Raw genomic sequence first — 27,613 nt, 5'->3', positions numbered from 1 at the left:
TTCATATTTTGACCCACCGCTATTTTGCACAGGCTTATCGTAGAGAGTCGCGACTTGATTTATCTTCTTTTATTTAACACCAACTTTCTTATGATGTGCAAGTTGACCCCCCCCCCCTTTCCATTTAAAAATTTTGAGTTGGACCCCGTCTGGGACCCTGTGGAGGACCCTGGAACAATTTATTTTACTTTGATACGTTATACTTTTGAAATGATGAAAGACATGTTCTTCTGTTTTCACATCTGTCTCACCGTTTCAGATTTTTCGGGGTTGCAACGGACTTTAAGACACGCTTAAAAGTGTTAATAAATATGAGTAACGTGCTGCCCTCAAGCGGAATGCTTGAGATTTCCCCAATTTTGGTAACCGGTTTTGATCTTACCTTGACCTAAGCTTTCAGGAAATATATACATCACCCTCACTTTGTGGGTTCAAGTTCAAGTACATTCCGTGTAAGTAAAGCCCGAATGTTCGTAATTTTGCGTATGTCCGCTGTGCCCCGGCGTTCTTTGAATATAAATAGATGCCATTTGGAATAGCGTCGGCAGCGTGTGAGTTTTGTGGTGTGTGTGATGGAAAAGTTCAATCAGATCGAGCGGCCCACCACCTGTGAAATGAGTTCTGTAATTCTATTCTTAATTGCAAGAACTGTGACACCAGCAGCAATTTATCTCCAAATCTGTGAGATGTATGGTCCAAATGCCATGAGTAATAGCAAAGTTCGTAAGTGGTAAGACTGTTTAAGAAAGGACGGGAGAATGTTGATGATGAACCATAATCGGACCAACCCTCTGTAATCACTAATGATTTTGTGCTTATGGAAGAGATTAAGATTCATGGAAAGAGACGATTCACCATTTCCACGCTATCAGAGATTATTCCACAAGCTTCACGGTCTGTTCTCTACAAAATTGTGTCGGATGAATTGGTCTGTCAGGATCAGGATTACGAATTAGATTTCTTTGCTTTTGGCATCCATGTTAGCCCGTTACGTATGAGGGATGACTTTTCTCGGCGATCACATTATCCGAGGAAAGGCAAGGAAGGAAGCGGCATGGGATATATATGTTAGGCACTATCCTGCCATTTGCCTGGTATGAATGAGGAAAACCAGAAAAACCTCACTCGAAATGTTGGCCTAAAAAAAAGCTTTAGAACTTTTTCGACCGAGTGTCCCCACCGGAAATTCGCCTCTCAGGCGGAAAACTTTTATGGCATGGGTCTGCGAGTACTTATCTCCCAGTACGACCAATATTTCATCAGCAACGGAAATTATGTTGAAACGTAACTCAAAGGATGTAGAATCTCCTAAAAATGTAATATACTCGAAATGTTTGATAGTTTTATATATATATATATATATATATATATATATATATATATATATATATATATATATATATATATATATATATATATAACTATTATTATAAAACGGTTCTTACTTTAAAAATGTCCACGGCTTGAAAAACCTTTGTTGCAAGTACTCGCCAGCCAAAAGATCTACTAGCCAGATGATTTTGCGGTCACAGTATTTATACAAATAAACAAAAATAACTTTGCAACACAGTAAACATATCAATACATTTTATTTTGTTTATCAGTAAATCTTCTACAAGTAAAAAAAAAAAAAAAAAAAGTGACATCTGCTATTTATCTTGATTTCACGTTTTGATTGATCGGACTTTACGCGCCAAATGTAAAAAAGTATTGCCAGTGATGAGTGGATTTTTCAAGCTCTGAAAATGTCCCTCGTAGTTGGTAATAATTGACCCTTCTTATTTTGCTGGAAGAAATTGTTATTTATTTATGTACTGTATATGTAGTAAAATGTCTGTTAACTACCAGATTGTTTTCCTAACAGCGACTCATATACTCTTTACGCACATACTACTTATAACAAAAGAAAATGCTTTTAGATAATCTTTATGACCCATAATTTGAGGATGAAACTTTAAGATTAGCAGTAATAATAGTACGGAACATAATGTGTTTAATTACTTTCACAAGCGTTAAATCTTTAACTGTATTTTAGAAATTCTCTACCGAATTTTCTTCTTATAACGAAGCAATACCGAGCAATATTTAAGTATACCAAAAATGATACCTGAATTATATAGTGGCTGAATAGTAAATAACCGTAAAATGGTTAAGTGTGATATGAATATTTGTAATTTCAGGCGTATAGGCAGTGTACCAGTACCCAAGAAGCAGAACGTTTGTTACAAAACATACCTGTAAGTCAGCTTCTACTTGCATGCTTAGTTTATCTGTAGATAAATTCAAAATAAGTTTTTATATAGCTGTATATTATTTCTAGATAGATCGTAGATTATTTTGAATAGTAGTCGGAAATCACTGAAGTTTCTCGCGTTACTGCACAACACATATTGCGGTTGGCGATCGTGAAATTGCAGAACAAGGTGGAATTGCATGAGGATAATGTGTCCGTTCACACAAACAAGTCGTCTCTGGCATTCCACAGATTGATGGAGTAGTAATGGGGTTACTTTGCCGAACTTTTTGGCCCCTGGGTCCCTGCCTCAGGACCCATGGTCCCTGGCCGGGGTCAATGACCTAGGGGTACATAGGACCACCCCCTCTAAATTTTGGCAGGGGTACCATGGCCCACCCCCTAAATTTTGGCAGGGGTACATAGGACCACCCCCCTTAAATTTTGGAAATTGCCAAATCTAAAAATTTGGTATGGTAGCCTAGGACCATAGTATGTACCTCTATCAGTATTGGGTGTCTATGTCGTTCCCTTTCATGGGTAAAAAATTGCCAAAAATTCAAATTTCGGGGGTTTTTGACCTAATTTATCCCCTTGGATGAGGTATTATTACCCTATATGGTTGTATGGGCGTATACAGGGGTCCATTACCTTTCATAAGACATGGGTATATTAATGCACCTCTTGAAAAATTTGGGAGGGGTACCTTGGCCCACCCCTTAAATTTTGGAAATTGCCCAATTTCAACATTGGGTATTATAGTACAGGACCCTAATATGTATTATGATAAATTTGGGTGGTCCACCTCATTCCCTTTTAGGGGTACATAGGACCACCCCCCCTTAAATTTTGGAAATTGCCAAATCTAAAAATTTGGTGTGGTAGCCTAGGACCATAGTATGAACCTCTATCAGTATTGGGTGTCTATGTCGTTCCCTTTCATGGATAAAAAATTGCCCAAAATTTAAATTTCGGGGGTTTTTGACCTAATTTATCTCCTTGGATGAGGTATTATTACCTTATATGATTATATGGTCATGTATAGGGGTCCATTACCTATCATAAGACATAGGTACATTTGTGCACCCCTTTAAATTTTTGGGAGGGGTACCTTGGCCCACCCCTTAAATTTTGGAAATTAACCAATTTAAACATTGGGTATTATAGTACAGGACCCTAATATGTATCATGATAAATTTGGGCGGTCCACCTCGTTCCCTTCCAGGGGCACAAAATTGCCAAAATATAAACGTAAGCAATACGTTATACCACGTGTTTGGTTTTTGGTCGATTTTATCCCCTTTGATGAGATGTTATTACCTTATATGGTTATATGGTCATGTATAGGGGTCCATTACCTTTCATAAGATATCGGTATATTTGTACAATCCTTTAAAAATTTGGGAGGGGTACTTTGGCCCACCCCCTTAAATTTTGGAAATTGCCCAATTTAAACATTTGGTATTATAGTACCGGACCTTAACATGTATTATGATAAATTTGGGTGGTCCACCTCGTTCCATTTTAGGGGTACAAAATTGTCAAAATATAAACGTAAGCAATACGTTGTACCACGTGTTTGGTCTTTTAGCCCAATTTATCCTCTTGGATGAGGTTCTATTACCTTATATGGTTATATGGTTATGTATAGGGGTCTATTCCCTATCATAAGACATAGGTACATTTGTGCACTCCTTTAAAAATTTGGGAGGGGTACTTTGGCCCACCCCTTAAATTTTGGAAATTGCTCATTTTATATATTTGGTATTATAGTACTGGACCCTAACATGTATTATTATGATAAATTTGAATGGTTCACCTCGTTCCCTTTTAGGGGTACAAAATTGCCAAAATATAAACGTAAGCAATACGTTGTACCACGTGTTTGGTTTTGACCTAAGTTATCCCCTTGGATGAGGTCCTATTACCTTATATGGTTATATGGTTATGTATAGGGGTCCATTCCCTATCATAAGACATAGGTACATTTGTGCACTCCTTTAAAAATTTGTGAGGGGTACCTTGGCCCACCCCTTAAATTTTAGAAATTGCTCATTTTATATATTTGGTATTATAGTACTGGACCCTAACATGTATTATGATAAATTTGGGTAGTTCACCTTGTTCCCTTTCATGAGTAAAAAAAAAAATGCCAAATTTTACTACAACCACGTGTTTGGTATTTTGGTTCAATTTATCCCCTTGGATGAGGTCCTATTACCTTATATGATTATATGGTTATGTATATTGGTCCATTCCCTATTATAAGACATGGGTATATTGATGCACCCTTTAAAAAATTTGGGAGGGGTATCTTGACTCATCCACTTAGTTTTAGAAATTGATTAATATAAGCATTTGGTATCTTCCTACAGGTCTTCAATATGTACCACTATAAAATTGGATGGTCCACATCGTTCCCTTTCATGGGTAAAGGACTACCAAAAATCAATTTTCGGAGGTTATTGACCCTATTTAATACGTTATATGGTTTATTACCTTTATATGTTTATGTGCCCTTTTAAATTTGGGAATTATCAAATAACAAAATTCGCTAAACGTTTTTCTAGGTCCCATTGGTGTTCCTCTTATGGCCAAATATTCAAAATTTAAAGGTTATTGACCGGCTTTATTACTGAATAACTACAGGATTTATTACTTTTCATAAGACACAGGTGTATTTGTGTACCAATCTTAAATTTTGGGAGGGGTACATTTCTTCTTGTCATATCAATAATTGGTAATTGTTCTTTGGGTAAATCATTGTCAAATATGAGTATGATCACGTGATCAGTTATTAACCTATGATGGGATTAGGAGTCCAGGACATTGGTACATTGAAACTTTGTAGGATAATTTGAGAATGCGTCATTGGTTTTGATTATTCCCGCCAAATATAAACGTAAGCAAGACGTTGTACCACGTGATTGTCCTTGATGAGGTAGTGTACCACTATAAAATTGGATGGTCCACATCGTTCCCTTTCATGGGTAAAGAACTACCAAAAATCAATTTTCGGAGGTTATTGACCCTATTTAATACGTTATATGGTTTATTACCTCTATATGTTTATGTTTTCTTTTAAATTTGGGAATTATCAAATAACAAAATTCGGTAAACGTTTTCTAGGACCCATTGGTATTCCTCTTATGGCCAAATATTCAAAATTTAAAGGTTATTGACCGGCTTTATTATTGAATAAGTACAGGATTTATTACTTTTTCATAAGACACAGGTGTATTTGTGTACCAATCTTAAATTTTGGGAGGGGTACATTTCTTATTGTCATATCAATAATTGGTAATTGTTCTTTGGGTAAATCATTGTGATCACGTGATCAGTTATTGACCTATGATGGGATTAGGAGTCCAGGACATTGGTACATTGAAACTTTGTAGGATAATTTGAGAATGCGTCATTGGTATTGATTATTACAGCCAAATATAAACGTAAGCAATACGATGTACCACGTGATTGACCTTGATGAGGTAATGTACAGGGATACATAGCTAACCTTATTGAATCTTATGACTCATAGTCTTAAGGGAATACATGCTACAACACTGGCAAAGTTATTGTTGATGCAATTTGATTGGTTGATCACTATCTTTCGTGCAATCTGATTGGCTGATCACTATCTTTCGTGCAATCTGATTGGTTGCTGATTTTCAAATCTTTGCTGCATTCAGTTTTATTTTAACATTTAAAAAGTTTGAAACTTTGGTTTGACATTTTTTCGTTTGAAATTTTTCGTTTAAAAATTTTTGTTTCGAAATTTTTTGTTTCAAAATTTTGTTTGAATTTTTTTGTTTCAAAATTTTGTTTGAAAATATTTTGTTTAAAATTTTTTGTCTGTAAATTTTTGTTTCAATTTTTTTGTTTAAAATTTTTCGTTTCCAAAATTTTTTTGTTTCAAGATTTTTGTTTGAAAAAATTTTTCGTTTCCAAATTTTGTTTCAAATTTTTTGTTTGAAAATTTTTTGTTTGAAAATTTTTTTGTTTGAAATTTTTTTGTTGCAAAATTTTGTTTGAAAATTTTTTGTTCGAAATTTTTGTTTTGAAATTTTTTGTTTCCAAATTTGTTTTGTTTAAATTTTTTTGTTTCGAAAGTTTTGTTTGAATTTTTTTGTTTCAAAGTTTGGTTTGACATTTTTTAAAAGTTTGTGCACTCATTAGTAAAGAACCGGAACTGTTAGAACTAAAACCTCTGGCAACATTGTGGTGCAATAGTACACGTCAGAACACGATAATGCAACGTCATCAGTTTTGCATCATATATAAGTATCGTTCGAGTTAGTATTCATAATAACGTCATCATGGCTACTTGTCTGCAGTTTCTAAACACACGTGATGTGATGAAATCATTTACCAAGATTACTGATTTACAACAGAATGTACCTTATAGAATCTTAGCTAGCCAAATGATCCCTACAAAGTTTGGATTAAGAATCGTAGTGAAGCTTGAAAATGATAAGAATATAATTTTACCAGCAAGATATTTACCCATGGAAGCATCAAAACAAGAAGAACTGCTGCGTTTCTTAACCCTTTCAGACCTGGTGGTCACATTTGTGTACATTAAGTTTTAAGCTTAATATAATTACTCTGGAGGATTCTAAATGGCTGGGTTTTTATGTCAGAATTCTTTGAACTTTTCTAAATCACTTTCCACTATTTCTGTGGTGTTTTAATCTGTTGTGAGGAAGCAATGCACATTTCTTGTAGACTACTTACAGGAGTTATCACAATGGACAAAGCTCACCCACGTAGGCTGTTTTATTTTTGGCGGAACAAGCTATTTGCAATAAATTCTCCTTTTGTTTTAGTGATGTATTTTGAGTTTCTAAACTATATAGATCACAATGATGTGTTCGATTAATCCCATTTTTATTTTACATACGTATTTCAACCCTAATGCACGCAAAATGTTTCGTCCATAATTCTCTAAATATGACATCCGCAAACGAATTGACGGTTGTATTTCATTTGTTAAGTCATAAAGAATAATAATTCAAAATAACAATAACACCGGAGAGTAAACAAAAAATCAGGTCTGAAAGGGTTAAATACTGGATCTGTATCTTTATGTTACAAAGGATTCTTGGGTCGAAGTCATCAATTTGAATTTAGTACACAGCCAGATTCGTCAGCAATTGTGATGAAATCATGAATTCAAACGACAGCACATCAGACATAGTTGTATGAATTTGGTTGGTCAGCATGACGTCAGCAACTGTGATGAAATCATGAATTCAAATGTCAGCACATTTCTTTCCAATGACGTCAGCAATAACTATAAATCAACCAATACACTGTCATCCCACGAAATCATTTGAGCAAGTGCTTTTCAGGAGGAAAGATGTGTACTTCTAACGATAAAGAGTTCATCTTCGCAAGCTATTATCCAATAAATATATTTCAAACAAAACATGTGATGATTGGTATCAGTGCTAGAACATTTGAACCAGTAATTCGATTGGGCAAAGCAGAACAATTTGGTGTACAACTGACCTGTGAAGAATGGCACGAATCGACCAAATGAATGATTATTTTCATGATGAGCTAAATGTGACCATAGTCAAATCATTAGGCTCAAATCATGAAGTGGTGATGCGTACAGTCCTCGAAGAGAAGATGGTGCTGTTACGTAAAAAGAGTACATTCCATGTCCATCGCAACATGGTGTATCTAACGGAAACAGAATGGAACAAATTCATCAGCGTATTTCAGTGTGTGAAACATGCAGTGGAAGTGTGCAACAAAACAAGTATATTCCTGAAAAAGTACTATTTTGAAAAATGTGTTATGCATATTGTACAACATGTATCTAGATATTGTGATGGTTGTCAACATCGTTCGTGGGTGCATACCTGTATTGATAAACAGTTTATTTGTGATCAAATGGACATTGAGTTTCCACCAATTGATATTGCAATAGACCTTAAAAGACTTCAATTGGAATTAAAATTATATGCTAAAGACAAACTAGTGCAAGAAGTTCAAAATACATTGTATCGACAATATCCAGAACCACTATCTGGTATGGTTGTATGTGGAGTGTAATAAAATGATCCATTTCAATGAATTGTGTTTTTTCATTTCAAGTACAACCCTATGTTCTGACGTGTACTATTGCACCACAATGTTGCCAGAGGTTTTAGTTCTAACAGTTCCGGTTCTTTACTAATGAGTGCACAAACTTTTAAAAAATGTCAAACCAAACTTTGAAACAAAAAATTTCAAACAAAACTTTCGAAACAAAAAAATTTAAACAAAACAAATTTGGAAACAAAAAATTTCAAAACAAAAATTTCGAACAAAAAATTTTAAACAAAAAATTTTCAAACAAAATTTTGCAACAAAAAAATTTCAAACAAAAAAATTTTCAAACAAAAATTTTCAAACAAAAAATTTGAAACAAAATTTGGAAACGAAAAATTTTTTCAAACAAAAATCTTGAAACAGAAAAAAATTTTGGAAACGAAAAATTTTAAACAAAAAAATTGAAACAAAAATTTACAGACAAAAAATTTTAAACAAAATATTTTCAAACAAAATTTTGAAACAAAAAAATTCAAACAAAATTTTGAAACAAAAAATTTCGAAACAAAAATTTTTAAACGAAAAATTTCAAACGAAAAAATGTCAAACCAAAGTTTCAAACTTTTTAAATGTTAAAATAAAACTGAATGCAGCAAAGATTTGAAAATCAGCAACCAATCAGATTGCACGAAAGATAGTGATCAGCCAATCAGATTGCACGAAAGATAGTGATCAACCAATCAAATTGCATCAACAATAACTTTGCCAGTGTTGTAGCATGTATTCCCTTAAGACTATGAGTCATAAGATTCAATAAGGTTAGCTATGTATCCCTGTACATTACCTCATCAAGGTCAATCACGTGGTACATCGTATTGCTTACGTTTATATTTGGCTGTAATAATCAATACCAATGACGCATTCTCAAATTATCCTACAAAGTTTCAATGTACCAATGTCCTGGACTCCTAATCCCATCATAGGTCAATAACTGATCACGTGATCACAATGATTTACCCAAAGAACAATTACCAATTATTGATATGACAATAAGAAATGTACCCCTCCCAAAATTTAAGATTGGTACACAAATACACCTGTGTCTTATGAAAAAGTAATAAATCCTGTACTTATTCAATAATAAAGCCGGTCAATAACCTTTAAATTTTGAATATTTGGCCATAAGAGGAATACCAATGGGTCCTAGAAAACGTTTACCGAATTTTGTTATTTGATAATTCCCAAATTTAAAAGAAAACATAAACATATAGAGGTAATAAACCATATAACGTATTAAATAGGGTCAATAACCTCCGAAAATTGATTTTTGGTAGTTCTTTACCCATGAAAGGGAACGATGTGGACCATCCAATTTTATAGTGGTACACTACCTCATCAAGGACAATCACGTGGTACAACGTCTTGCTTACGTTTATATTTGGCGGGAATAATCAAAACCAATGACGCATTCTCAAATTATCCTACAAAGTTTCAATGTACCAATGTCCTGGACTCCTAATCCCATCATAGGTTAATAACTGATCACGTGATCATACTCATATTTGACAATGATTTACCCAAAGAACAATTACCAATTATTGATATGACAAGAAGAAATGTACCCCTCCCAAAATTTAAGATTGGTACACAAATACACCTGTGTCTTATGAAAAGTAATAAATCCTGTAGTTATTCAGTAATAAAGCCGGTCAATAACCTTTAAATTTTGAATATTTGGCCATAAGAGGAACACCAATGGGACCTAGAAAAACGTTTAGCGAATTTTGTTATTTGATAATTCCCAAATTTAAAAGGGCACATAAACATATAAAGGTAATAAACCATATAACGTATTAAATAGGGTCAATAACCTCCGAAAATTGATTTTTGGTAGTCCTTTACCCATGAAAGGGAACGATGTGGACCATCCAATTTTATAGTGGTACATATTGAAGACCTGTACGAAGATACCAAATGCTTATATTAATCAATTTCTAAAACTGAGTGGATGAGTCAAGATACCCCTCCCAAATTTTTTAAAGGGTGCATCAATATACCCATGTCTTATAATAGGGAATGGACCAATATACATAACCATATAATCATATAAGGTAATAGGACCTCATCCAAGGGGATAAATTGAACCAAAATACCAAACACGTGGTTGTAGTAAAATTTGGCATTTTTTTTTTTACTCATGAAAGGGAACAAGGTGAACTACCCAAATTTATCATAATACATGTTAGGGTCCAGTACTATAATACCAAATATATAAAATGAGCAATTTCTAAAATTTAAGGGGTGGGCCAAGGTACCCCTCACAAATTTTTAAAGGAGTGCACAAATGTACCTATGTCTTATGATAGGGAATGGACCCCTATACATAACCATATAACCATATAAGGTAATAGGACCTCATCCAAGGGGATAACTTAGGTCAAAACCAAACACGTGGTACAACGTATTGCTTACGTTTATATTTTGGCAATTTTGTACCCCTAAAAGGGAACGAGGTGAACCACTCAAATTTATCATAATAATACATGTTAGGGTCCAGTACTATAATACCAAATATATAAAATGAGCAATTTCCAAAATTTAAGGGGTGGGCCAAAGTACCCCTCCCAAATTTTTAAAGGAGTGCACAAATGTACCTATGTCTTATGATAGGGAATAGACCCCTATACATAACCATATAACCATATAAGGTAATAGAACCTCATCCAAGAGGATAAATTGGGCCAAAAGACCAAATACGTGGTACAACGTATTGCTTACGTTTATATTTTGACAATTTTGTACCCCTAAAATGGAACGAGGTGGACCACCCAAATTTATCATAATACATGTTAAGGTCCGGTACTATAATACCAAATGTTTAAATTGGGCAATTTCCAAAATTTAAGGGGGTGGGCCAAAGTACCCCTCCCAAATTTTTAAAGGATTGTACAAATATACCGATATCTTATGAAAGGTAATGGACCCCTATACATGACCATATAACCATATAAGGTAATAACATCTCATCAAAGGGGATAAAATCGACCAAAAACCAAACACGTGGTATAACGTATTGCTTACGTTTATATTTTGGCAATTTTGTGCCCCTGGAAGGGAACGAGGTGTACCGCCCAAATTTATCATGATACATATTAGGGTCCTGTACTATAATACCCAATGTTTAAATTGGTCAATTTCCAAAATTTAAGGGGTGGGCCAAGGTACCCCTCCCAAAAATTTAAAGGTGTGCACAAATGTACCTATGTCTTATGATAGGTAATGGACCCCTATACATGACCATATAATCATATAAGGTAATAATACCTCATCCAAGGAGATAAATTAGGTCAAAAACCCCCGAAATTTAAATTTTTGGCAATTTTTTATCCATGAAAGGGAACGACATAGACACCCAATACTGATAGAGGTACATACTATGGTCCTAGGCTACCACACCAAATTTTTAGATTTGGCAATTTCCAAAATTTAAGGGGGGGGTGGTCCTATGTACCCCTAAAAGGGAATGAGGTGGACCACCCAAATTTATCATAATACATATTAGGGTCCTGTACTATAATACCCAATGTTGAAATTGGGCAATTTCCAAAATTTAAGGGGTGGGCCAAGGTACCCCTCCCAAATTTTTCAAGGGGTGCATTAATATACACATGTCTTATGAAAGGTAATGGACCCCTGTATACGCCCATACAACCATATAGGGTAATAATACCTCATCCAAGGGGATAAATTAGGTCAAAAACCCCCGAAATTTGAATTTTTGGCAATTTTTTACCCATGAAAGGGAACGACATAGACACCCAATACTGATAGAGGTACATACTATGGTCCTAGGCTACCATACCAAATTTTTAGATTTGGCAATTTCCAAAATTTAAGGGGGGTGGTCCTATGTACCCCTGCCAAAATTTAGGGGGTGGGCCATGGTACCCCTGCCAAAATTTAGAGGGGGTGGTCCTATGTACCCCTAGGTCATTGACCCCGGCCAGGGACCATGGGTCCTGAGGCAGGGACCCAGGGGCCAAAAAGTTCGGCAAAGTAACCCCATTACTACTGATGGAAGCTACGACCGGAATTTGTGCTGTTCCTTTCACCGACTTTCCAGTGAAGTCCCTGGCAGTCAAAGAGACTACTGTGCCTTAGGAATTTTGGAACACCGCCCTTCTTCTTACTGGTGTGCAGTTTCCGCGTCTGAAAAATGTCTCAATAGACTGCAATAAATACCCCTTGTACAATCCGCGGCAAAAAACCTGCAACACGAGGATGTAAGCTGATTGTGAAACTACGCCTAACAGCACAGGGAATGAACATAACGTCTAAGTGGAACGAATCACGCCAAGATAAGCCTCGGTCTCCTCCCGTGTACACTTATTTTGGAGCAAAATACTTCGTCATTTCATAATAAACTTATATGCTCATGTTGCAGGTTTTTTGCCGCGGATTGTACAACTTCATGGAGGTCTTCTCCAGTGGAAACTTTCCTATCAGGCAATTGCCAAAACTATTGGTCGGCCAAAGGAATCTATATTGAAGTATATCAATCGTGTACTATCAGCATGGTCTTTCGATTAGCATTTCTTCTACAAACGTTTAGTCTGTGGCGGTAATTTCATTCAAATCTGTCGATTTGTGTAGGGTATTCTTGGAATGATAATTACATGGTCACGTGACCATCTCGACGCTTCACAACCTTTTCTCTGTTCTTTGATTCTCTTGATGTAATTTCAGAACAAAATTAAGAATATATTCATCTAAAGTGCTATATATGTTCACTTGCTTCCTGTAGAATAACGGAGCGTACAACTACGGTTTTTAAATGTTTGACATTTCGGATATTGCAAAGAAACGTAATATGTTTCACTTTAAATGAAAATGTAAATAAAATTGAATATGTAAGGTTAAGTTTTTGAGATAATGTAAGTCAAGTAATATCGTCACTTCCGCTTTCAACCTGAATGGAAGGCTACGAAACTTACAATTTCGGTTCAATACCAAACAATACCTCTACTACGTAAACAAAGTATGGTGTACGTTTCACTTCACTTTCAAGAAAATACTTTTCGTTACCTTCAGTATCTTTGATCCATTTTTTCTTGAAATTTTCTTTTTCTGAAATTTAACTAAAAATTGCAATTTTCCCTATCATTATAATATTATATATACACATCAATGCAAAACGTAACCCTTGTAAGTTCTATAAATAGCTCGTGCCATCCACGGGAAACAAATTATGCCGTTTCGTTATCTTGAAGAACAGTAAATAATTCTGTGACAGTGTATAATTTTTTATACACTGTGTGTTCATTTGCTTTCATATAGAAGGTCGAGAGAAAGTTACTTAATGTTATAGGAAAGTATAGAATGAGACTTATATAAGAAGAATTGTATTCTTTGTATCTGTTAATATCATGATTATACAGAGGCTGTTTCACGTATGTGTGACCAATTGTTTCCGTGGCACCAGGCGCAACAGTGCTCGATTTGTCTCCCATGGATACGAACCATGGCTCAGCAACATAGTTTCTATTGCAGAAGGCTCCGTTGGAAAACTACGAGGGCTATTTTGTTCCATTTCTCTTTCATAGCTTTTCAAAATCCACTCACAGTTGTCACACTCCTCCTGTCCAAAGCCCTTTTAAGCAGTCCAAATCCACAAAAGTTCATTTGACTTGCATCTGGAGACTTTACAGGTATTTCGTCGAAAAATATGGTCTGTATTTCAGCAACCTCCTTCATGTATCGTAATAGAATGCTGGGGACGTGTTATTTGCCAAACTTGGATTAAATACTTCACAATATTTGGCTGTGAACCTCTTAAACTTAATATGCACATTTATATAATATGTAATTGACGAGTCACTTTCCAAATGTCTCTATATTTATACTGATAGGCAGATGATTCAACTCAATTTTACTAAAACTCATATAATATTCTGTCAAATTATAGTTGCATTTCCAATATCGTAGTATTTCCCAGTACTGAACAAGATAATCAATTAAATAGACAGCTATTATTCAGCCTTCTATATAACTCAAATCCATTACAAATTACGCTAAACAATTCCACCACAGATTAATTCTACATAACTAGATACAATTCCATAACGATTTTCTCCTACCCAATAGGATGATCTTGAAATGTATAATGAAGCTTTTATCTTGATGGAGGAAGACCATGTTGATCCCGTTTTCGTACATTTCTGGTAGCTCCTGCTTGTAGGCCGGCTTCATGATTTTCCCCTGGTAGTACTGTAAGTTGAGTTTGCAGATCTCCACTTGTAAATCTTCAGTTTGCCTTGGTGATTAGTCGCCAGCCACCATAAACTCTTTCGGGAAAGTCTCTTTGCTTGCTCGGACCGACTTCGTGAGTGGCTGCGCGCCTTTGTACCTGTACGTGATTGATGTCTCTTGGTTTGCCGCAGTCGTTAAATACACCCACGCTTCATCTAATGTAGCGATGTACTGCCACCTTTGTTACGAGATGACACTCATATTGCTTGTGTTCCCGTCGGTAGGCATCGGTAAAGTAGTAGTGAACCACTAGCCTTAAACACCTTTTCAAGATTTAGTTGTGGGTGCAGGGTGCGGTTGATAGTTGCCAAAGGCATTTAGATGATTTACCGTCTGTCTTTGGGTCAGGCGATTTTCTTCATTAACAAAATTCTGTGAAGAATGACCCGGCAACGTAGTTTCTTTCTATTGCAGAAATCTCAATTGGAAAGTTATGTAGGGAATGTTATTCCATTCCTGCTGTCCCGGTAACGTAGTCGCAATCCTCTCGCCTTTAATACGAGCTGTTCCGTGTTTGATTCCCAGTGCAGACTCTCAGTCGAAAAGTTGTAAAAGCTTTTTCAGTCCATCCATCCTGAACAAGGTTTTCCTGGGTTTCCTTCATTCACATCAGACAAATGCCGGGATGGTACCTCACATAATGGTCCCACGCCGTTTACTTCCTTCCCAATTCTCTGGGCAGTGTGATCGCCGAGGGACGTCATCTCTCATACGTGACGGGATAACATGGCCATAGATGCCGACAGGCCAGAAATCTAATTTCTGATCCTTCATTCCTCTTGCTAGTATTTTCGGCCCAGCAAGTAAACAAGCACTTGGAAAAGTTATACAACGTACTCCTCCCGAGATTTTCGGCCCAGCGAGGACACTAATATTCTCTCGCAGCTTACACACTGTACTGACAGACGCGCCTGACCGAGGGTGAGCGAGTTCATTGTGCACATGGTGGGAATGAGTCGCGTCTGGTGAAACATACGCTGAACAGCCTTCTGTATTTGTGTACAGAGCCTACTGTGTATGACACAGTGAAAGCTGGTAAATTGGGTACCTCTTGAACTCGTCTTCTAAGTAATTTGGTCACATGTGAAACAGTAGATAGAATTATATACTATCATTACACCATGAGTTGCCCTGTTACATAATTGGGACATATTCTGTCGAACCATGGTGGTTAACTTACGTGGTTTTATTGTGCTGCAATATCGGAATTTGTTTTTTTTTTTTTTTTTTTTTTTTTTCTTGTATCAGAAACAGTCTCTCTGTAAATAGAGCTATGTTTTATGTAATATGCTGTCTGTACTTTGATTTAAAAATGTAGTTGCTTGATTTATAGCAGCTTGATTTAAAAAAAAAAAAAAAAAAAATGCTTAGCCGAATTACGGTTTCTTGGACCAATAGAATCAAAAAATTGTGAGGTACTTGTCATTCAAGGCACTCTGTTACATAAAGATGCTCTATAATGACGTTAATCACATAAAGGAATTGAACATCAGAGTAAGTAACCAAAATAGAAAAATGCTTTCGCGAGGAATTATAAGATACTACGCGCTTGATTCAGAAAATACCAAGAATATTCTAACGCCACGCTGACTAGATGCGTGTGTTCTTGCAAACTATTTGAATACTTTTGTAATGTGCTCATTTTATACGATAATTTTATATACGATATACACTTTGAAAAATTTCTTCTGTTTCTGAGATATTCGAATAATTTGCATGCAGCACTTTTTTCTCTGTATAGAGCATTCTATATCTCCTAAACTGTGCCTTGGATGAGATAGGGTCTCATAGTTTGTTTTGTTTCGATCTTGTTGATCCAAGTAATCATCTTACGTAATAACACGAAATCTGACACGTATTTAAAATCACCCTGTATATTTTTGTGAATATACTCATGAGTCATTGCGTTTCATTAATTGCAGGTACGAAGATCGGCTGGACCTCTCACATCAGTGCGGAGGGTGGGCCCTGAACTTAGTAGGAAAATGTATATATTTTTTACAAGTCAAGATGGAAGCGTTTCGTTGTATAATTAAACTGAAACTTTTTTTTTAATGTACATGAAGGTAGACAATTGTAAATACGAATAATGTGAATACTTGTACATATATTTTATATGAGTATTTTCTTGAATGGAGATAACAAAAACTGTAAAGAATGTTAAATGTAGTGTTCTGTCGGAAAGTAGTTTTTATTTTGTATTTTTATACCTGACCATAAGTTCTGTTCGTGTATTATACAGCACGAATATCTTTGTAATAGTATTTCTTTCTTTTAAAGTATTTTTGTAAATACCGCATGCTCCCGTGATAACATTTGCATTGAAACTAGAAAAAGCATTTCAATTTCAAAAGAGAGCATATAATCGCTCTTATCTTTACTCCTCGTTAGATATGATGGAAACAGAAAGAAAACTTAGATGTATGAGCACGTCATTCCCAACATAGCATCAATCTGCTTCCAAGAAATGAGTGTTGTTTTTATCAAGTTTTATTAGTATTATATATATCTCACTACTTGTGAAGGGTGGAAAAATTATTATGATATTTGTTGACTGAAATAATGTGTTAAAGTAAGTTGATACCTAGGAGAATAATACACAAGGTTTGACAATAAAGTTCCAGGACTGATACTGATACTCTTGCGGTAAACAGTTCCGATAATCTCGTAAATCTCTTCTGTTTACTTCCGTAACTTACAGCTAAACTTAATATTCGTTCTTTGTTTCATGTAAGAATCCATGAGAATACGAACCAGGGAGTCTTCGGTGACTGATGTTTAGAAAGGCACAGGTGCTCTCTTTACCAAATCTTCACATGCCTTGCAAATAAACAAAATTGAATTAATTTCACATGATAAAGAATTTTGTGTCTTAACAGTTACAGAGTGGCACCATCAGTCCTGGAGCGTTATTTTATCAGACCTTATAGTAATATTACTTACGATTTGCAGACTTAAAAACAACAGTCTTTTGTTTTCAAAATCGGAATAGAAAGTTAAGGTGAAACGTGTGAGTGTATGAGCGTAGTATGAGCAAGATAGCGTACGAGAGAAGTTTACTTATTCTTGATTAAAGTAAGCATGCTATGAATTTATCTCAGTATGCATAAATAATTTACTGTTTCCGTTAATCAGTTCCTTTTAAATGATGTGATGTTTCTGTTCTTAATCATGAAAATGACATATAATATCGGGCAGCAAAATCTTGGTTTCCTCTGTATACGTAAGTACATTACTATTTAAGTATCATCACATTTTCCTTTATCTGTTCGTCAGCTGCCATGGTCGATATCTTGGACATTAGCCTGCGATCTTTAAGACCTGCTTGAATTCCGGTTTGAATTTCGCTCAGGACATGAATATCTTGTGGTGTATTTTCACCATATTTAATTCTCATCATTCATTTCTTATCGTCTTCTTTAGTCTAAAGGATAGACTTGTAAGAAATAAAACTCAAAAATAAAATATACTACAATAGTTTCTCTGTGCGATACCTGAGTATTTATATATGTATCCCTTTGACGGTCATGGTAAATATATTAAGCACCGATCTCTTAGGAAGAGCGTTAATCTATTTTCCCAAATACTTGTACTTTTGTGTGCATTGACAAGTATATTTACTATTCCGTGTAACGGTGGTAAATATACTTATCAAAGAACACAAGTACAAGAATTTCGGGAAAACAGATCAATGCTCTTGCGAAGAAATGTGTGGTAAGTATATATACAGGATGAATCATTTATCGTAACGTGCCATTGTGACTTCTAAGCTAATGAACAAAAAAACATTGAAATTTTGTTCGTATGCATTCGAAATCCGTCATATCATAATATTAGTCAATAAAGTACTTTGCATGTGCATTGCCGTCTGTTTCATTTGCATTATTACTCCTGTAGAGGCTATCAAAATTTGAAGGTTTGTGATACTGCAGTGTCCTTAGTTTACAACATTGTATAAGTGTGATAATGTATATTTTCCTTTTACCGTGGGTTTTCTGTGGGTACTCCCGTTTCCTCCCACTTTCTTCATTCCACCATTTCATTCATTTCTCATCATCTCCCTTAGCTTAACCGACATACCCGTGGGACGTAAAACTTAAAGATTTTTTTTTTAACAGTAACATCAGAGTCTCACAAATTTTGAAAATACGAGAATTGTTTACAGTTAGATAAATGACAAGCTCTGTCTGTATATTGTCCAACATAATGCTGTTGTAAAAAAAAAAAAAAAAAAAAAAAAAAAAAAAAAAAAAAAAAAAAAAAAAAAAAGTTCTATTTCATTTAATTAATGCAGTCTGTTTTCTTGAAAAACAAGAATTGCTTTTTGGGATCATAATGAGAATGAAGAATCTAATAATCGAAGTAATTAAATGGAATATTTAAAATCCTTAAATAAATTTGACCATATACCGGTCAGTCATCGTGAGAGCTATACAATGTTTCGAGGTACTTCTTTAATTCAGAAGGATTTAATATCAACAGTAAGTAGGGTTATGATAAATAATATGAGGTCTGAAATATGTGAATCGCCTTTTGTGTCAATTATTATTGATGAAACAACTGGCTGTTCCAATCAGTCAGTTATCTAGTGTTTTGAGATACGTTGATTGTACTGGGAATGCCTAAGAGAGATTTATAAGATTCACGAATGTCAGCTCGGAAAAAACTACTACTAATTTGCTCCAGCGCGTGGAAAATAATGTAGGAGAATCCAGTATCCACAGTAAGTTAATTGCACAGTTGTATGATGGCGCATCAGTAATGATGGGAAACATTAATGGATTGAAAACTAAAGTTCAAGAAAAACATCCTTAAGCTTTATTAGTTAATTGCTACAGCCATATTTTAAATTTAATATTGCAACAACCACTTTTTCCATTCCACATTGTCGCATTTGCTTCAAAACACTTCTCAGCTTTAGCTCCTTTTAATATTAATAATAATTTCCTTTGGGAAGGGAAATAGCTTATTATTTTAATCAAATGTAGATGGAAGAAGTAAATGATCTAGCTATTCTATGATAATTATTTTATTTATTAGTATGGTCATCCTTCATTAAAGTTTAACACACACCTTTTTGGTCTTCCATATCCAGTTCTTTAGTTCGATTCAGTTCATTCCCTTATCAAACTTTCTACTTCTGCATTGAAACTATATAAACTATTTTCTGATAGTAAACAGTTTTCATTTCTTCTTTCTCCTTACCGAGGACAATGTGAAAAAATCTGAGATATTTTGAAGTGAAGTATTTTTAGTATCTAGTATTAACATGTATATATATATATATATATATATATATATATATATATATATATATATATATATATTACAATAATATCCTATGTGATATATATATATTGTAATATCCTATGTGATGTTGTAAACAAACAATCCCACGCATCAGTGTTTACAAACCACCACGTGGTTCGGCAAGAGGATCTCCCACCAGATGGATCTACAGTCACATGCAGACGACGGCTTCTGACCCCTCTCACGGAGCAGAAGACGACATCGGAGCAGCAGCGCCACCGCCACGCAAAGGGCCCTATAAATTAGATGGACGAAGACAGCTCGATACCAGTTTTCTGGTAACCCTCCCCTAGTCTGCTTCGGGACTTTAGGAGTAACCTAACCCCAGGGCCTCTAGTCTGCTACGGGACTACGCTTATCCTTTCTCCTGGCTTAGCCTGCTTCGGGGCTCTGACTGGGAATCCTAACCTCAGCCGCTTAGCCTGCTTCGGGGCTCTGTTGGCCATCTAGCCTACCCACTGCTTGCTTCGGAGCTTTGGGATCTTTATTCTCTCTTTTTTTATGCGTAAAGAACAAGTCATTGTCTGTCATAGGCTTGCTTAATCACTTTGTGCTTTCAGAGTGAATGAGTGTGGGTGTACTCATCTTAAAAGAAATGAATATGGATTACTTTGATATATATTGTAAATGATTAGTAAATGTTTCTGTAAAACACTTTCAGCGAAGTAACAATTTGCATTCGATTTGCTGTTTAGAAGAATAACTCCGAAATAATGTTCTTGTTAAAGATTCTTTGAACGCTGTCAAATCTAGTGAAGTTCAAATTTTGCGTATGCTGAAATAAAATTGTAACCTACTACGCGTGCTTAAAAATTCTTATACTCTTGAAGAAAATAAAAGGAGTACTTGCTGTAAAGAATTATATGGAAAGTATCTTGACCATTTGTATAGCAGACTAAACGAATTAATAAACTTAACATTACTGTTTTAAAATATATTTTTGCACATTTGAGACTTCTAGTCTCGGTCAGAAAACTGTAACATAACATTTAGTATTATTTCTTTGGAGAAATCCGATTTGGAGTTTCTTCATGTATGTACTAGGAACCACATTAAGAATCGCGGCACGTTTCAGTTCTTTAGTTCGAACAATGCATAGTTTATAAAACTAATTGCCTGTTTGTATTTACTTGTTACTAATTTACGTAGTAAAACTAGAGAGGCATATGTATATTTAAAGTGTAGAACTAGCATTGAAATAATAAATGATGCTATATTTTCTACATAAAATATTTATTCCAAAATGTCAATATATCATCAAGGTTGTAACATACAAAATATTACTCTCGTTACATAAAATACTGTACATTATTGCATTTTATAAATAAGCATCTTAACAATTATTGTGTCTTTAAATCTATTTTGTATGGAACCTCGCATGTACCAAAGGATGGTATTCGTTATACATATTATGGATCCTGATTTAAAAATAAAAAGTATGACAATAAGAAATTGTAAATGTTGCAGTACATTTATTTTAGAAACAAATTTTAGTAATAATATAATTTTAATAATATAATAATGGTTGAATTTGCTTTTTGTTCCGTTTTGTAATGTGTGTACAGTCTTGTTCAAAACATTCTGGTCATCTATCTTTTTATGAAAATATTTTTATCTAAATCTGGAAGTAATAGTAACAAATGTAAATGTTAAAATTAAAAATTAGGGAGGCGCATGAGAAAATGATTCAAATTAACAAAAAAAAAAAAAAAAAAATTGTTTATTTACCAATAAATCCTCCTGTGGAGAAACAAAATATTAATCTAAATGTGAATGTTCTTTGGCTGTTTGATGTTTTTATATCAAGACCAAATTTGAATTTCTTTCTTAATAACAGTCTCTGAAAGAGCTAGGCGACCAATTTTATATTGAACACGTATCGTTTCGAATTAATATCTTTTTAAAGTTAAAATCACTACAATATTTGAATGTTAAACATTCCTGACTTTATTTTTCCGTCATTTCAATCAACACACAAAGCTAACAGAGTTGTAATTCGTCCCCATTTTTCATCAGTTGCTCCGTTAAAGCATGCCATTTCGTGTTTTCACAGTATATGTGATCCATTGTTGCTACGGATATCAGTGAATTTTGAGATTTTGTGTTCCTACGTAGCACCGATGTTGTTAACGTGGACTCTGAACTACGACCGGGGCTTGATTGATTGGTTGGTTGATTTGGAGTTTAGCGTCTCGTTCAGCACCGAGGCTATATGAGGTGAGTCTCTGCGTTAACGTGAGATCTGAACCACATAACCTTCCACCGGATACAAACCGTGATCTCCTGCACCCAAGGGCCTACCTCCTGTACGCTAACTATATAGCCACTAGGGAGTGAGTGACCAGAATTTGAATCTGATGTAATTGGCAGTTGCATAGACCATCATGCGAGATCAAACCTCGCAGTACATAGACCGCACTCCACCATACTATCTAGCTTTTAAGAGAGCTGAGTTACAGGACCACAATGCCCATAAAAGTTTGCATATTCATATATAAATTTAACAACCCATTTCACGAATGTATTGCATATTGTCATGAATGGCATGTAGGTCCATATTTACTACGTACAACTTGAAGTTTCTTTTGGTTTGGTTTGATTTGAGTTCAGCAACGAGGCCATAGACGTAGAACTACAGTTTAACATGGAATCCGAACCACTTGAGCTGCCACAGGTCTCCTGCATCAAAAGCTTAAAGTATCTCTTATTTAAAGTAAAGTAAATATAATTGGAACAAAGGAATCCCGAAGCGAGAATAAAAGATTAACTACGTACAAAAAAAAAAAAAAAAAACAACTATGAGCACTTCCACTGAATGCTTTATCAGATAGAGAGGTAAAAAAAAAAAAAAGAATAAGGCTGAGGTAGAGGTAGAAAAAGAGTTGATAAACATCCAGGTGGTGCAGGTCGTGTGATAGTACTACCAGACTGTATGTAATAGAGTTCTTGGATTAAGATAAAACTAATGGGAGGGATAGGTCGGCAAAAAAATGAAAAATTATAAATAACATAAAAATTAACAAAATTATTTATATATTTTTGTCAATCTTTAGTTTTCATTTTCCCCTTATTATACATTTGTTTTCATTCATTTAATCTTCGTTTTCTTGCCTACATACCTCAACCATTAGTTAATTTTCCTACAATAAACTAACAGCATGGTGAGCCATAATGTAATTTTAGTGTTATATAATTATATATCAGGTAATAATAATTATAAGAGATAGCAGTAAGAACTGAGAAGTGTCCAAGTTTGATGCCCTACTTTCCCTCCGCTTCTGATGAAGTATTTTGGCGAAAGAACACTGTAATCTTTGTAGATTAATTGGTTTACTTTTCTGCTAGTAAGTAATTCATTCTGCATTCCCTCTCCAGGATCTTTTGGTTCTAATTATATATACGCAAAATCACTACCGCCAAACTTCGATAGACATTTGTTATTCCGAATGAAAGGAAACTTCTAAAAAGTTCAAAATATCCGTTTTCTAAGCGCCCTAATTCGAAAACCATGGAAGGTCAGCTCAAACAGTTTAAGAAATTAACAGAAACTAATACCAGATCTATTTAAATATTCATTTGTTTGCATATTGTATTTAGAGAGTGTATTTTCGAAGAATAAGTCGAATAACAGCTAGAAACCCTTGTGATACTCAGCCTTACTTGCAAAATGCTTTGTGTAGATACTCCGTAGTTCTCAAACATATTTAGATGGAATTTTGTATTAGTTTCTGTATAATTTCTCAACCCGCTTGTGCTAGGTTTCATCGTGCAAAGGCGTTTTGAAAATTGATTTTTTTGAACTTGCAGCAGCTTCCTTATGTTTTAGAAATCACCAAAGTTCAGTACTGTTTTTCCATGTCATAAATATGAAAAGATACATATTTAATTTCATAAGTCTAAACCAAGACAAGCCAGTGATACGTAAGAATGTCGCCCGGTTCAGCTTACAATTAATACGTCTCGTACGGTACATTTAAATGCTATTAATGTCATAAACTGCGTATGTTAAGAACTCTTATGTTATGCCATTTTAGAAATTATGTATTATTAATTGTTGCTTAAAATTTCTCATGGCTGATATAAAGTATGCTGCAGTCAAGACATGAAGAATTACTCGATTTGTTTATTTGACTAGAGAGAACATTCATCAATCACAAGCCTGAGTCGGATTGTCACCATTATCGTTGTTTCTGATAGTTTTGGTAACCACTTACCATGTTGTCTTAAAAATAAAAACAGTGTAAGATTTTATATCTGATACATCCAAGCGCTTAAAAAGACACACACGTCGCAAATTGATCACATACAACTAAAAAGTACATAAGGTGCCAAACTCGTAACGCGACACTCCGAGTGTTTACGACTTCTCTAATATTTATATCGTCAGTTATCTAAAGTTTTGTGAACACTACGTCATGGTAATTGTTACCACTAACAATTATCTTTCTATTATATGCTTTCGTTCTGTCCTCTGATATTGTTTAATCGTTGTGTTCCTGAATGATCCAGAAACCATTCAACAAATTGCTCCAGTAAGTGCAGAAGACTAAGAACAGACACTCCGAGCAGAAACCCGAGGGAACCTCCAACGTCTGCTAGGAACTGGGAACTATCATAAGCCCAACCTTCTACTAGTTGCTGTACGAGTCCCGAGCCATAATACACTTGCAGTTGACTGTAGGGTTGGTGGAGCTTCACTCGTTCTATCATGTATGTGGTATATTGATTAGTGAAGCATGGTTTGTGGCATTGACAATTTTCAGTGTAATTTCCGAATTGAAGATACCGTACCAGCAGTCTCTTCATGGTTCCATAGTTATGGCAATTAGGGAGATCAAGATCAGGCATCCATGGTCCTTTACAATGAAGGTCTTCTGTTAGTATTTGCCATCGGCACAATTCTTCACACTAAAAATAAAAAGTAAAAAAAACCAGTATTATTTATTATCAATATGTATGGACAAATGTGTTATTACTTTAATCAGTAAATACTTATGCAATAAATAAAACTTCGGTATGAATTTCGTCCTCCGTTTGATTTTTCCGTGGAAAATAAATCACAATAAATAAATAATATATTACACAAGTTCAACCTAACTCATTGGGTCTGAATTAAATTTGACGGTGGTAGACCTTAACCTGCTACACAAACTTGTGAATCTTTGATTCCTAAGTTATACGTAAAATAAAAATCAAATGAAGGACGATTTTTACGACAAGAGTAAGTTTCAACTAGTATTACTTTATGCTATATACATAATAAAAATATATTCAAAACTCCCTTCAAGAAGGTAAGTCAAAGATGTATGATAATGTTTGATTTAATGAACTCTAATGACAATAACGTTTTAGTACAGAAGTTTATATGCTCTTAAGCCAAGTCTGTCATCGCCAGTAAAGATGAGTTCCGAAGGAAACACAACACTTAACTTCCGATTTTACAGATAATATATGTTTTTTTGTGTTATACATTATAAACACTTTAGTGTTATTGAGAAACAATGGTTGACATGAGATATTACATGGAGAAGTATTGGGTTAGCAAGGTAGTATTTCTGCTGTATGTAATTGGTTGGTTGGTTGGATTAGAGTTTAACGCCTCTTTCAACACTGAGACCAAATTAGATATGAACCTACAGCTTAATGTGGTATACGAACCACATACGCTCCTTCTGGGAATTGAACCCGGGTTTCCAGCTCCGAAAGCAAACACGAAGCATGGAGGCTATAGCCATTAATGTGCGCTCTACTGTATGGAAGTGTTTATGGTCCGAAGCAGATATGAGTGTCTAACATTGACATAGCCTAATTTCAGGAACGAAAATGAAATCTTTGAGTTTTACGCCCCACGGTTATGCCGGTCAGGCTAACGGAGACGGTGATGATGAGTAATGAATGAAATGGTGGAAACGGAAGAAGCCGAGGAAACCCACGCACACGGTGTTTGTCCACCACAAAGTTCACTTGGCGGGGGCTGGGATCGAACCCGGGACCCCTAGCACCAGAGGTGAACGCTCTAACACTGAGCCACCGTGGCCCCCAATTTCAGGAACGAATCATGAGAACATGTAGATGACATTTCAGTGAATACTACAGAAACAAAAGTTTACAGATAGGTATAAGCGATTTCATTCGCCACTGTTGATATTATTAATGAACTTGGAAGGCCGCAGTATTATATCAAGAGCGTACATACCATTTCCTCTCAGTTTAAGACATTCGCTGTGTAAAAAATTCTAAAGAATAAAGCTTCTCTGCTGTGGTTTCTCAGAAACAACATATATGATTCGTTACTATATGGTTAGCGGATCCGGGTTCGATTCCCGGTGAGAGCTGTAGGCCCACATCTTATATAATCTCCTCGCTGCAGAAAGGAACGTTAAGCTCGAATCAACGAAACTAATTTTGAAATTGTCTCTAAATAACTTTGACAAACTAAAGAACTGTTGGCAACCCAAAATAGTTCTATCGCAGTTTTATGTGGTGGTACTACAGCGCCCCGTACACTGTTTCGAGGTTTTTTTTTAAAAAAAGTACCATGTTATTGTTTCCTCTCGTAGCCCGCTAGTTTTGAGCGCTACTGTTAAATGGGGATCTCAGTGAGAGAAGGTCAAACATGGGAACTCGAAACAATTAGAAACAAATGCTAGTGAAATAAAAAGAAAGTACTACCATGAGCAAAATAAATGACGCGTCTCTTTATTTTGAAGTTTTTTGAAAATATCTCAGTTTTCTTTATATGTTCGAAATTTCGGAAGGTTTCCCCAGCAGGACAGGTTAATAACAAACCCGTTTTTAATATTTGTGTTAGATATTAGCTTAAAATAAAGAAATTAGAAGCAAAAAACATTAAATCGACAGAAATCTCGAGAATTACCAACTCTGCTAAAGTGGGAAATTTTCAAGAACACGAGGGAATTCTGCATTTCAACACGAAGCAGCGACATCTATGTCATTGAGAGAAATGTGGATTAAATCTACAAACTAAACTTTTAACGAATATTTCTAGTATGTCTTATTATATGCATTATCTGCAAACTCCAAATATATGAATATATGCTAAGTATTAACATAAAGATAGAGCAAATAGTGGAAATTATCTATGGAAGAGGACGAATTGGTAGGACGATCGTAATGAAATATCGTCTTTACCGGAACAGGCTCAGTTCACGTAAAAATCAAATAGCTCAGTTAGTTAAAGCAACGAGTCTGTATGCTGAAGATAGCGGGTTCGATCCCATGGAAATGCCGTTGTCATTTTTATCACTACACTACGGTTATTTTATTTATTTTTTTATGTGGGAAAGAATCAAATTGTAACGTATGTGTAAAACTCATGACGATACCAAAAAAAGAAAAAATGCCGTTGTCGCACTTGCATTAGCGTCCCTAATTTTGTTTGCAAACAGTTTCGTAATTATTTCCCCTGTGCTCACTGCTCACCATATGCTCGCTGGCGCATAACGAATGTTTCCCAGTAAATGTTAATTCTAATTTGGAGAATTTTATAAAGTTTCACAATATTTCTCACTAGATAGTCTTCTATCTACGTGTTTGGATATTTTGATAACAGATGTCCCTATTAAATGTTTAATTTTCCCTAGATGTTTAATTACGGAAAAGTTTTACAATGTATTTGTATTGAATTGAAATTGTTTTGAATTTACTACATAAGGTAAGTAGACCCAAGGAGGAGAACTCAAGTAATTGATATTCTAC

General features: G+C 35.0%; 2 protein-coding genes across 4 annotated transcripts in view; one reads left to right on the top strand and one right to left on the bottom strand.

Annotated features, from left to right (window-relative positions):
* The window catches only part of mms4 (Methyl methanesulfonate sensitivity 4), a 104,859-nt gene extending 88,088 nt beyond the window's left edge, over positions 1–16,771 (top strand). For all 3 annotated transcript variants that reach the window (XM_081750942.1, XM_081750943.1, XM_081750941.1), the window contains 2 exons: positions 2,181–2,237; positions 16,507–16,771. In XM_081750942.1, coding sequence (XP_081607068.1) covers positions 2,181–2,237; positions 16,507–16,620 — 171 coding nt within the window. In that variant the 3' untranslated portion in view covers positions 16,621–16,771. The remainder of the gene's footprint in view (positions 1–2,180; positions 2,238–16,506) is intronic.
* Positions 16,772–21,116: 4,345 nt separating this feature from the next.
* The window catches only part of LOC145680428 (degenerin-like protein unc-105), a 553,540-nt gene continuing 547,043 nt past the window's right edge, over positions 21,117–27,613 (bottom strand). Inside the window, exon 7 of the mRNA XM_081750948.1 lies at positions 21,117–24,802. Coding sequence (XP_081607074.1) covers positions 24,344–24,802 — 459 coding nt within the window. The 3' untranslated portion in view covers positions 21,117–24,343. The remainder of the gene's footprint in view (positions 24,803–27,613) is intronic.

Source organism: Thermobia domestica, chromosome 3, assembly GCF_964235325.1.
Source record: "Thermobia domestica chromosome 3, izTheDome1.hap1.1, whole genome shotgun sequence".
NCBI lineage: Eukaryota > Metazoa > Arthropoda > Insecta > Zygentoma > Lepismatidae > Thermobia > Thermobia domestica.
This window is presented reverse-complemented; position numbering and strand designations above follow the sequence as displayed.